The sequence below is a fragment of the Nelumbo lutea genome, chromosome 6 (genome assembly GCF_056320005.1).
Source record: "Nelumbo lutea isolate HS-2025 chromosome 6, American lotus-T2T, whole genome shotgun sequence".
Lineage (NCBI taxonomy): Eukaryota > Viridiplantae > Streptophyta > Magnoliopsida > Proteales > Nelumbonaceae > Nelumbo > Nelumbo lutea.
The window spans coordinates 30,906,505-30,919,838 of record NC_142689.1 but is presented as its reverse complement, the minus strand read 5'-3'; the positions used below and the strand labels follow the sequence as shown (position 1 = coordinate 30,919,838).

The window sequence follows — 13,334 nt, the reverse complement described above, 5'->3', positions numbered from 1 at the left end:
ACACGTATCTCTCACCAATTTGTATTTTGATCAACCCAAAAGTTTCAGGTAGATACAGCAATGGTACCAACTACCAAACACTCTATATTGTCGTCATTGCTTAAGGCTTACATCAAGAATGTACATACTCATACACAAACATGCAGATACCTGAATAGGACAGTGTTATTGACACAACTACAGATTTTTTTCTTTTTGGTATTTGGTGCCGTGCACCATTGATAACTTCCCTTGACTCCCTTTCTCCCCTAAAGTGCTGGTTGCGGTAAGGTTCAAAATATCGATATGTATTGCTGTATCGGTCGATATGTATCATACCTGATATGCCTTTATAGAGGGTGTATCGGGGTTTTAACCGATTCGGGGGTGAACAGACCTTAAACCGGCCCCTCTGAACCAAATTTCAAAAAAAAAGAAAAAGAAAAACCTACCGATACTACCCGATATTCCTCTACCGACATATTGGGTGTATCAATATTTTGAACCTTGGGTTGCGGGATTCAATTCCGCATCAATGCTGGAAGCCTAGAACAAATCAGTCAACACACCAACAAGCCAGTCCTCAGTTGGTATTATAGACTATAAGAGACTGTATATGTTTCTCTCATTGACTTTAGTAGGATGCAAATTATTTTTAAAGATAGCTTCACAAACTAAAGTTAGAAGCATGTTATTAACTAATCATATTGGACACTCAGATTTGTATCGTTTCCTAAGAGTCCAATAAATCAAAGGTTGCATATTCACTTCTTTTTTAAGCTTAAGAAGATGCTAGTTGTTGTAGGAGATGAATTGAAACCATGGGTGCAAGTCGGTCTAGTCCATAGTTGTCAAGGAGACTCCTAGGTGACAAGGTGCACTTGGAGGCTTGTCTCATCTAATCACCAAGTAGTTTTGAACAATGAGTTATAAAATACTTTTATATTCTTAATTTTTTGTTGTTATAACTATAGAATAGACATTATTAAACTGAAATGTTCGTTTTGTGTGTTTATATACTAACTTCTTTTTATAATTTTCTTATTTGTTAGGATTTAATCAGCACAAACATTGCTAAATGTTGTATTGAACCCTCAAAGACTTCAAAGCCTGAACCAATAAATAATGAACAACTTAAAATGTTGTCTAATCAACACATTTTCTTCTTCTTCCACATTTTCTTTTCTTCTTTTACTATAAAGAAAATCATGGTTCAGCCCATATTTTTTTTGAAATTTCTTTTCTTTCTTCATATTCTTCTCATGAATATGTCAGAATATGTTGATTTTCTATACTTTAACATTAAGTTCATATTTTTCTTATGAAAATTATGGATAATTATTAAAGAAATATGTTTATGGAACCTACAGAACTCCCCTAGAATATATGTTTTTTACTTAAAAAAGTCCATTGCCTATGTGCCCCTTGTCGCCTAGCCCCGCCATGGTGCCTGAAAACTATAATTAGATCATGTTAAAGTCAACCCTAACCCAACCTAAGCTATTTAAAAAAAAAAATCGAATGATAAAATAACCTTACACCTCAAGAAAACCTACCTACAACTTACAGCATGATTTCAAATTCTTAAAAATACAAATAGATGTAATGGGCTGCGGTAGATTGGAATTTTTGGGATTCTTTGATAAAATACACCACGACTCACAGTAAGAATAATAGATTCATCTACCAAAAAGTAAAAAAAAAAAAAAAAAAAACTCGAATGACACAATATTCCAGACTTATACAAACATTCAACTCATTTCAAGAAGCCCACAAAGTAAAAGAAAGTGAAAGGGAAGAAAAATATTTCTTGATCAGTAACCCAAGTTCTTTGTTTCATTTTTTGTTGGTGGCGAAATTATCTGGACGAGGATACCAGTTCCATCCAGGGACTCCGCAATGTATATAGACTGCAACTGGATTCCATTCCATGTAGACACAGGTCAAGGAGTTCGACTTTTAATGAGGTTGCAGGCAGCTGAATAAGAACTCACATTCTTTAAAACGATGTGTGGTTCAAGTACAGCAGTTCAAAATATCAAAAGGCATCAACCCGCCATGACCGACCAGAATGAAAATACATAACAGTAGTATTACTTCTCCAATCTAGATGCTGGTTACAGAGAATGTAAACCCATGTAGATCATCTTCACATATCGTCCCCATGGCTATAAATTTCAAAATTACCTTGTTAGCCAAGTGGGCAAATATGAACATAAAAGAGAAGGGAAAGTGGGAGAAAAACAAAAACTTCAAATTCATATATTGTTTTGAATTTTATAGGGCAGAAGAAGCTTCAAGTTTACCTTGACGAGCTTCTACTACTGACTTGCCCTGTTGATCTCTTGATGGATGCAATCCTCTGAAGCCTAATCTGCTCTCTGAATTTGGCTATGAACTCTGAAGCCTTCTTATCCACTTCATTTGGATCGCCCCCAGCCTTAGTGACAGTGTTGGAGGCAACTTCTTCATCGGCAAAGCTTTCTTCGTAGTCGTCAAACTCACTATCAGAGTCTTCATCAGATTCCACGGTAACCTTGTCCAGAAATTCTTTATTCTCCTCTATTTGATATTTGGACATTGGTGGCTTTGGTTTTTCAGTGATAACTGGAAGTTGCTCCGGCCCTCCCACCTTTCTTTTTACAACCTTGTCATCCATTCGTTCTTCATTGCTTTCTCGAGCTTTCCTCGCCTCCAAAACTGGCTCGCCTGCTTTAATTGTTCTAAGCGATCTTCCCATTGATGATGATCTTTCAATATTAGTTCCTGGTTTACTATCAGACTTGAAACTGCCAGACCCCAAGTCGCTTCTGCTCCGCATATCCTTCATCCTCTTCCTATTAAAATCCTTCAATTCGTCTTCCATGCTTCTCCTCACGTCCCTCTTCCCATAAGAAGACCCATCGCTTGCTGAGCTAGAATTCGATGACAAGAGTGCAGATTTTCGGTAGAACGGAGGTGGCGGTGGTGGGGCGGGAGGGGGAGAAGATTTGTAAAAGCTCTTCTTCTTCACCATTTCTTCCACACTCTTGCCTCGCAGTTCTGGCGAAAGTGAAGGAGCAGGAGAGAGCTTCTTCGGCGAGGAAGTCGTCGAACTGGGTCGAGATGACCACGACGTTTGGGATTGGAAGGACCATGACTCGAGCGGATCCAAATCAGATTCGTGAACTGAAGGAGGGAGAGAATACAGAGGAGGGGTCATATCTACTGTTTCTTCCTTCATTTCCATTCTTCCCGACCTAGAACGCCAAGGAATTGGGGATGGAAGGACAACACTTTCCTTCAATTTCTCCTCCAAATGTAGAGGATCCAAACCACCCAACTCCCCATTTCTGGTTTTAGTAGAACTCTTTAAACCTGAATTGGACCTGCTGAGCGAAGCCGACGATAAACCAAGAGGTTCAACGGTGGATTCAAGAGCACCCCGGTGTGAAACCCGGTGTTTCAAGCTTCGAACAGGCAGCAGAAGTGGTTTATTACTAATATTACTGATGGTGCTTTTCAGCTCATCAAGAGCAGGGGTTTCTTGCTCAACAACAACGACGGGTTCCCCACGAAAGTACCGAGAGTTCCAGGTTTGGATCTTGTTCTCATCAGATCCACATGGGCTTTCGACCTCATCATCAAAAACCGAAGAAACCTGAAGAATTCTAGAGACGTAACTCTGAGCACTATCTATTTTTGTCTGGCTTTCCTTCTCTGTTTCGACATTTCGTCGACTAAATAGGCCATAAGAGACGGCAATACCAACGAAGAGAAGATGGAGAAGCTCCCAGCTTCCGGTCCGTATAGTTTGATTGATAAATTCGGGAGCTTGAGACGGGAAAAGTGGAACAACTATAAGCAAGATTGCGACAAGAACAGCTTTATACAGGAAATGAGCGTAGAACTTACTTGCTGCAATTGGAGTTGGAGGTCCTACCTCAGAACCCAGTCGTTGGGATCTGTAGTGAGAGTCTACATCCTCCATTGAAGAACAGAGATAACCTTTTCTTTGCCTTGAAATCGGTTTCTTGCAGAAAGGAATCTAGAAGCCAATGAAGCAGAAGAAGAGGAAGAGGAGGAGACTTTGAGTTTAAGGAAAGAAAGCAAAGGGGAAAGTTTGGGAGGAGAACTGGAGAAGAGAGCAGATTCCAAGCTTGCTTTGGTTCATGTTTACCGTTTAGTATTTAAATGACATAAATATCCTCTCCTATAATGCATATAAAAAACTGCAAAAATAATCGAATCTAAATTAATAATAATCTAGAAGCAGAATTAGAATGTAGGCCAGGCAAGTGATGTATGTAGAACAAACTGGTTAGAGATTCTGTTTATACAAAATTCCTTGCCCTTCTCACTTCTGGGTGCAGCCAAAAATGGGTTCATCTGTTTCTGTATATTACCCTTTTCCACGTGGCAAGTTTAGCCGATGGCCATCAACATACTTTGTCTTATATTACCCTTTCCACGTGGCAAATTCCCATGACCCTGTTTGCTAATCACAATTATAGAGAATGGTATTACTGACATTATAATATTATAAAATTCAAAATATGTGTTGTTCATGAGTCTGCCATTTTTAGGGTACACTTGGGATTTGGGTAAAGAAGGGGGCAACCAAGTAATCAAGTTGCGTGGATTCTTCTTTTGGAAAATATAAATAGGTCTGTGCTTGCAGAGAACGCTTTTGTTCAAATGGGTTATACTCATTGAAAAGGAATTTTTGGGTGTAGATGCTCTTGAGGATCACGCTGAGTCTTATTAATTAAAATAGAAAATAATGAATCGAACTAGGTAAGTCTCAGACGAGATGTGGTTTTGAGCCTCGTTGCTAGCAGTCTGAATGAATTGGAGACAAAATTATATACACCCGGCTGAATTATCATGTTTTTGTCTGCATTACTAACATGGCTTCAAATCCACCTTTGAATTACAGCCCCTATGGGGTAAAAGACGAATCAATACCAAAAAAATATTAAAAATAGAAAATAAAGTTGTGAGTTGTGACTTTTTTGAGTTTGGGATGATAAGTGATACGGTTGATGCCTTTCCAAACAGGAAGTCATCGATTTATCGGTGGACATGACTAGGCTTCAAGATTATGGTCACTAATCCGAAATCCGATTGGGGCCCATTTCGAGGTTGTCTTTGTCACAAAATAAGGAAATAAGGAGGTTGAATGGGTGAATTGTTGAATGCCCTCATAAACACCTGCCCATATGCTTACTAAGATTTGGAGTAAACCGGATGGTTGATTTGGTGAACCAATTGACTCAATTCAGTGATTTTCTTTTCTTTTTTTTGGGTAATTGGATCCCGGTTAAAGGACAATTTTTCATGGTTTAAATGGGCTAATCATCCAACTAACCGGTAAAGCTGCGATCCAATGAATAGGGGTGTCCATGAAAAACCGAGAAACTGAGAAATCAAACCGAAAAAATGTGAATAACCGAGTTGACTAGCATACTACATGCATTATGTATTAGTAAATTTATGGAGTCCATTAATTTGTGCTCATTTATTTGATTAAGGTGATCTTTATATTGATTTTAGGCAATTTTTTGAGATTTATGCATCATCTCCTACTATTTCTGCTATGAAAAAAAAAAAAACATTTTTGGTCTCAAATCCCAAATTTTAGCATTTTAATAAAAAATAAAACATATAAATTAGATATAAAATAATACATACATATACTACATATAGAATGTAATTATGCATTATTACACTCAACTTTTAAAATACTGATTTTATACTATATATATTTCTAACTATAAAAAGCTAGAAAACTAAATTGCTTAATCGGTTAACCAATTGATTCGGTTTGGAACTTTACAAAAAATGAAAGGACCAGTTTGGTTTCAAATATGTGCCCACGGTTCGGTTCATGATCACCCATTTTGATTTATAGTTCAAGTCTTGCAGCATTGTTATAATCAATTAGTAACCAAGTTCTCATCTAAGGATTTCTCTTAAATCAAATATGAAAATGATAATAACATAGACTTGCTTATGCATTTTCACTGGATTTCCCCCATTTTTCATGGGTAAGGGAAGAAATATTATATAAGTGATTTGAGTACAGTAGTACCCCTGGTCAAATAGTGGAGCATTTACTTTGCAGGGGGTATTCTTGTCATTCATCACCCTTAGAAAAGGAAGTGATGCTCTGTTAAAGTTTGTCAAAAGTGAGGAAAGCCTAAAAATTACTGCATCCAGTTTCTAGAAAAACAAATCCTAACAAATGGTTAACTAAATGCTAATTAATTTGCTATTGTCTAAAATAATCTAGGCTGCAACTTGGATTGGGTTGAGTTAGGAGTTTGTTATATTTTTAAGGAAGAATAATGGTTCAGCCCAGGGTTAGAATTTTTAGGCCCAAAATGCAGTTGGAGTGGGTGCTAGTTCGGAATTGATGTCAATTCACGGGTGGGTATTGGTGTGTAGGGTTGGGATTTTTGACATTTTGAATATTTATAGCTCTGCAGTGGAAATAAAAAATCTGTATTGGACATATCCATACTTCTCCATATTTTTTTAATGGCCCGAGCGTAGTTGAAATTCAATCAACTAACTTCTGAAAAAAAAAATAAAAAAAAAAAGAAAGTGTATTGATTTGTTTAAACAAAATGATAAAATGATGATAGTAATATTCAGACAAAAAGACAATTTTTTTCTCATAAGACCTAGTTTATTTGCAATGCCATTTCATTAGGACCGGTGCAAAAGTTTGGAAATGCAAATAAATTGAATGCAAATTCTGGTTTTTGTTTTAAATTTAACATTGTTTTATTTGTTTGTTGTAGTATAAATGAAGTAAAATAAAACTGAAGCAAACATGCAAATGAAGTTGCATTTTAAACAAGTGGAACCTAAACAGTAAATAAACATTAAAAAGTAAAAAGTCTGGTCTAGGCTGTTTAGCGTTGAAAGTCTGGGACCAATATTCCAACAATTGTCCTTGTGTCTCGTTTAAGAAGACCAAGACCATCATCTAACGGGTTTTCTGGGAGAGATCCAAAAATAAATTAGACATAACTAAAGGTTCTACTTTTTAATTTGGTCATTTTGGAGGGAAAATTCTCTGTTGAAGTTCAAAAGCAATACAAAGGTAAGAAGATAAAGCCATCAAGACAGAGGGTAAGAAAAAGCAAGGCAACGATGATAAAACAAATGGGAAGGAAGAGAACTGAGACAGAGAGCGTAATAAATTGGATCACATTCGGATCAATCTCTCTCTCTCTCTTTCTCTCTCTCTATATATATATTTATATTTATATTGCATTCTTGTTAAATTTTTTATGAAAAGGCATGTATATATATAAATTGTTATGTTTTTTCTTTGAATTGGACTGGATCTGATTTAGATATTTGACATTCTTAACAGATTTGGATTCAAAATCAACATTTATGAGATCTGGTCGAATCTTTGGTTCGGATTGGATTTAAATATATCCTAATTCAAATCCGATCCGATCCATTTGCATCCCTACCATGAAAGTGAGAGAAATAACTCCTGCATATATAACGCTTGATTTGTAAATATATAAGCAGTTTACTATTCCACTATAACTTTTATTAAGATTATATTATCAAAAATAATTTTTTAAATATAAGTAGTTATAGATGTTAAATGCAATCGGTTTAATCAGACCCAATTATTATATATAACTAAAAATTGGTTCTAATTCTGCATTTTTATCTTATAGAACCGATTAATATTTGGTAGGGTTGTTCACAGGTCGGGTTGGGTCGGTTTACTGTGGTTTTTCCAATTGACCCGACCTAGTCGGGTTACCTGACATATAAACTGAAACCGACCCAGTGTTAAGCAAAACCGACCTGGTCGGTTTGAGTCGGGTTGGGTCGGTTTCGGTTCTAAGTTCATCCCTATGATAAAATCGAGCTAATTTTAAAAACAGTTATAAATTGAACATCATTTCAGCCATCTTCTATGATAAAATTTAAATGAAAAGTTAATCACAAAAATTGTTCATTAATCACTATTCACTAATCCAAAGTTTCTTGCAACCATTCAAAAACTAGGTGGCCTAATGGACTTTGGAACTTCATGTTTGAACTGGGAACTAAGTCAATTCGGTTCGGGTCGGTTTCAGTTTTCTTGTGTGAAAATTGAAACCGACCCGAACCATCGGTTTAGGAATTTGCATAACTCGAAACCGACCTGTGCTGATGAAAATCCGACCAACTCAGGTTGGGTCGGTTTGGTCGGGTTGGGCCTTCTTATGAACAGCCCTAATATTTGGTTCGAGGCTGGTACACCCTAGCATCCTAGAGGTGCCCGTGGGGCGTGTTATGTGAGTAGTCGATCCCGTCTAAGAATGTAGATGGTTGATACCATTGCAAATATTAATATCCAATGTTTTCAAAATCGGACCGAACCGGATGGTCAGATTTGAAAAATCGGGACGATTGATTCCATTTTATCCCAAAACCATTAATTGGCCAAAAACTATTGATTTAATCAACAAACTGATGATCTGGGTGATTGAATCGTCAAACCCTAAAAACAGTTTTAAGTCATTTTTTTAAATTTTTTTGTTAAAATGGACCATTCATTCAGATCGAACAGTCAAACCGTTTGACCAAAAAACTGGACTTAGAATGATTCCCTATCCAATCCGATTTTAAAAACATTGCTAATATCTTTTTGGATGCTAAAGAGTATGTTTTGGTTAATTGGGTCATATGCACATGAATGGAGATTATCTTTGTCAGCAGTTGCGTGTTTGTCCACTCATATTATGGCACGTTACTACTTATTGAGTTGCAGGGTTCCATTCAAAAGGGCATACCAAACCAAAAGTGAACTTATCACTTATCCTTAAAATAAAGTATAGGCTTATCTCTTCATCTATTGCTTCATTCCGTTTTCGAAACTATTCCAACTTTCCCAAGTTAATCCATTGCATTCCTTTCCCATACCTCCTATATTTAATATAGTTTTCAACAAAAAAAAAAAAATCACGCATAATTCAAACAGACAACTGGAATGAATGGAAAACCAAGTGAACTGTGTCATCAGAAGAGTTTAAATTAAAGGATTATTCTTTCTTTTTGAAGAAATCAAAAGGAGCGAGTTGACAACGTATCTCTTTCTTTTGTTTTCGTGCAGACTATGCGACCCACCTAATTTACTCAAACTACATTTCTTTTTCAAGAATAACGAATACTGGAATTGATTCATTCCCACTGAATCATCCATCTCCTGTTCACACATACGTCGGGATCAATATCAAACAAAGTTTCTCTCTCTCTCGATTCTATTTATGCTGTTTCGGGAGCTTCTACTTACTGGTATGAATTTATACGAATGGCAACGGGACAGGGTGGGGATAGGGAGTCTCTCTCCATTTCATCTTAGTTCTCGTCCCAGTTAGTCGGGACAAGTTTGTTCTCATCTTCGTCTCCACAGGGATATTTATTCCTCATGATTTTTTATAATGTTAATCATTTTATTTTTGTTTTTATTTTATTTTATTTAAATAAATATAATTAAAATAATTAAAATTTATTACAATGCTATTTAAAAAGATTCAACTATATTTTTAAAAATATTAATATATAGATGTATATATATATATTAGTGGGGATCCAAGAAGTGAAGATCATGGATTATACACGACTGTTCACAAATCACAAGCCCAACGCATAAGAATTAAAATCCTCATGATTATGGAGTGGTTAATCAAAATAATATCCAACACTCCCATCAACCAATACTACTGAATTTGATTCTCCACTAGGTGACATTGGGGCACCAGTGTCAGTAACAAAAAGGGGAAATCAGATTAGATCATTACAAGAGCTTGCTCATATTGTTTCGTGCAGTTCTTTGCATCCTTATATTGGGAATATCTTCGCATGAAAAAATATATATATACAGACATTTTCAATGCGTGGCTGTAAAAGGCTGTGTGAATAATGTGAGCACAACCTAGTGAGCACTGAAGTCGATCTCGTAGAAAAGAGCTCCAGCGGTGGGTTCAATGGGTTCCATCAGATATAGATGTGGGTTTTGCTGGTTTTTTAAGCCGTTCCAGTTCAATCTCTTTAGTGTCTAAGATTCTTTCACCATATGTTGGTTTGTTTCACATTCATCATCAGCTGTAGAGAACAAAATGAGCAAACAGCCAACCACCCCATGCAAGTTTCCCAACTTTAATCTAAAATTTGTTCATTACATACATCTTTGTATGTTTGATGTCTGAACTAACAAACAAGTGTAAAGCTCAGTTTGGAAGGAGTACAAATACTTACAAAATACTATAAAATACATAGTTTTGTACTCTACATATTTATATTTGTACTCCTTCCAAACTGAGCTAGGGGACACAGAGAGCTAATGAGACTTTCCACTGAACGAGCACTGTTCATCTTCTTCTCCATCAAGCACAAAATAGAGAGAAACAATGTCTTCCCTCTTTCTTCCTCCTCCCTTCCTTTCTTATTCTCTCTTTATTCCACCTCTCTTCTTCTATTATATTCTTCCTCCATCGTCACTGCAGCCAACCCAAAAGTTGAGCCGTTGCTTCTCCCATCCTTCCTCCCTCCTCTTTCCCCATTTTCTTGAACACTGAATAACAGAGACCACCAAGTTTCCAAACTTTAGATCCCAAAAGAGTTTGCCAACATCATAAAAGTCCATTATTTGATTAGTTTTTTTTTTTCATTGGAAAATTATATAGGCGCAATAGATGGTACACACACATGCTTCAAGTTGAATGTAGAGGAAGAAAGTTAACAATCACCCAAAATGTGATGTGTGTATGTTTGTTTGATATGCTTTTCACATTTGTTGAAATATGATGAAAGAGTATTGTACCTGATTCTAGGGTTTTTTTCGAGAGAATTCAAAACCCTAACAATATGTTCCCTCTACCACAAGAAGAATAGCAACAATACTAACTATAATTGTATTGTCATCTGGGAAAACATGTCTATATGATGTGATTGACTTAGGTTACACAAATATGTCTATGTTTCTATCTCCGTATCAGTCTGGATATACCATTTGAGAGACTTTCAAGGAAGAGGTGGTCATCCCAGAAGTATTAAAGAATACTTTAATTATGTTTGCTCTTCATTGAGGAATGTTATAGAACATTGTTTTGGTGTTCTAAAGGCAAAATTCTCAGTATTAAAATTAATGCCTCTCCCTATTTACTTCACAGAAAATTAGGATTGTTTTTGCTTATTGTGCATTGCACAATTTCATCCAACTTTGAAGAACACAAAATAAATTTTGGAATGATTTCCTACAAATTAATGTCCAGGTCAAAAGAGGGAAGAATGTTTCATAGTGCAACATTGATTACTATAAAGTGGGACCCTAAGTTTCTAGATTGATGGAACAAGTCCGAGATGAAAGTATGTTTAAAATGACTGAACATTATAACCTACACGTCAATCGCACCCCGTCCAAGAAGTAGGAGAATAAGGAAATCCAATTAGTTGAGAATTTGTATGCATGCTTGAACAATTAACTTTTTCAAATAAATGGCAATGTTTGATGCTTGTGTGTTTTAAGTACAAATTAAGACATTTTGATGTGTTAACTGGTAAAAGAAATCATGTACTTGTATTTTAAAAATAAATCAGGACATTTAAACTTTTTTAATTATGATATGATGTTCAATTATTTTGTTATTTAAGTTCATGACTACTATTTGAAGGGGGCCAATGTGTCCATGCTGATGGACATATGACGGGCATGTATGTGGGTCCCACATGTGGTAAATGTATGTATGACCCACAAATATCCTATGCATAGATAGACATGTGTGGGGGCCCAAATAGGTAAATATGTGCTAAAATGCATTAATTGTCCCTATACATAACATTTTACAGGATTAACACTTGTTGTATATTACACATATTTTCATCACATTACCAAATAGTCTTTCAATTTTTTTTGGCTTTTTAAAAGATCTATAAAAAAAATGTTTCAATGAAATAATCTTTGGTCTTTCAAGATCTATCTACAAAAGCTCGTAATATCTTTTAACTAATAGATCTATGGAAAGATCTTCCTAAACAGCACCTTATATTTTTTAGAATGTAACTCTACAATAGCAATAGCAATATAGTAAGAAGAAACTCTTCCACCACCACCTGAGATCATAGGTAGAGTTCAAATCTTCCTGAATTTTTATTATTAATTATAATAATTTTTATTATTATTAAATTCACTAAATAGCAAACAGCACCTTTACGAATCTTGTATTGGTTTTCCTGTCTTTGTCTTTCCCTTCATTTCCCTATCTTTTCCTTCAAACCAAACATAACCTAAGGGATTAAGACTTGAGACTGTTTTGAGTTAAAATCGAATGTAAAAATATATTCTGGTGCATTGCATACTAGCAAGATGAATGTACACCATGACTACCCATAAATCTATCCTAGGTTCTCTTTTTGGTTCTATGCTTTTAGAACCATTAGATCTACATTTAGATGTTAATCTGTGTGTAATAATAAGCCAATCATCAAAAACTTTTTTTTTTTAATCTAACCATTGTATGAGAGATTAGTATTATAGGGTGGTGTCACATTGAATAGGTAACCGTGCCAGCACTAAGGGTGCAACTTGGGCTCATCCCTCAGGCCAGGCCCACTCAAAATTTGAAAAAAGCCCAACCTGAGCCTACCCAATACCAAAGACAGTATTGCTCAAAACACTTGTTCAACACCTAATCAGCATAAGTACCAAGCAAACAAATTTCATGTCTAATGCTTGTTTGGGTGTTTTGACATGAAATGGCATTCATCTCTAAACATTTGAGGTTGAAGTAGCAATAATACCAAACACAACCTATATTGCTTCTCCATTGATCATAGGTTGTTTTACTTTTAGGTTAGCACTATATGGGAAATTTAAGAGAAAAATAAAATCAAATAGTTACATTAATTGCTTATTTGTGAAAATATATAAACCAGTTCAACCATAATTTAAGGAATAATTCTTCGATTACATTCAACTTATTATTAATTAAAGGGCATTTAATCATAAGTATTATTAGAAAACAAATTAGCAATTTGACATTGGTTCATTTTCGCTGTGGGCTGTTCGGTTTGGACAGCTACCATGGGCTTGTCCCTTGTGGGCAGAAGCCTGTCTCATGGTTACAGAGAATACCCAAGGAAACTTGGCGACGCTTTTGGGCCCCCAATCATCTTACCAATTGGAGGCCCAAGGTTGTCTCGAACTTTAGGTGACATCTGGCTATGCTGGTGAATTCACTGGAGACTGGACCCACTAGACATAAAGGGACGGCCTAAGCCGGTAAGCCCCCACAATCAGGATTCTAAATCCAGAACCAAAATCAGAAATCTATTCTAGGGAGGTATAATTC

General features: G+C 35.8%; 1 protein-coding gene across 2 annotated transcripts; it reads right to left on the bottom strand.

The window, feature by feature from the left end:
* Positions 1-1,576: 1,576 nt before the first annotated feature.
* Positions 1,577-4,136, bottom strand: LOC148848327 (uncharacterized). Of its 2 annotated transcripts, XM_088948478.1 has the most exons (3): positions 3,874-4,120; positions 2,286-3,792; positions 1,577-2,147 (listed from the first exon to the last, which is right to left on the bottom strand). In XM_088948478.1, exons 1-3 carry the CDS (start codon positions 3,947-3,949, stop codon positions 2,129-2,131), a joined length of 1,602 nt encoding a protein of 533 aa, XP_088804604.1. In that variant the 5' UTR covers positions 3,950-4,120; the 3' UTR covers positions 1,577-2,128. The 2 variants fall into 2 exon arrangements, with proteins under 2 accessions (XP_088804604.1, XP_088804602.1); XM_088948476.1 differs by having other exon boundaries at positions 2,286-4,136.
* Between the last annotated feature and the right edge of the window lie 9,198 nt (positions 4,137-13,334).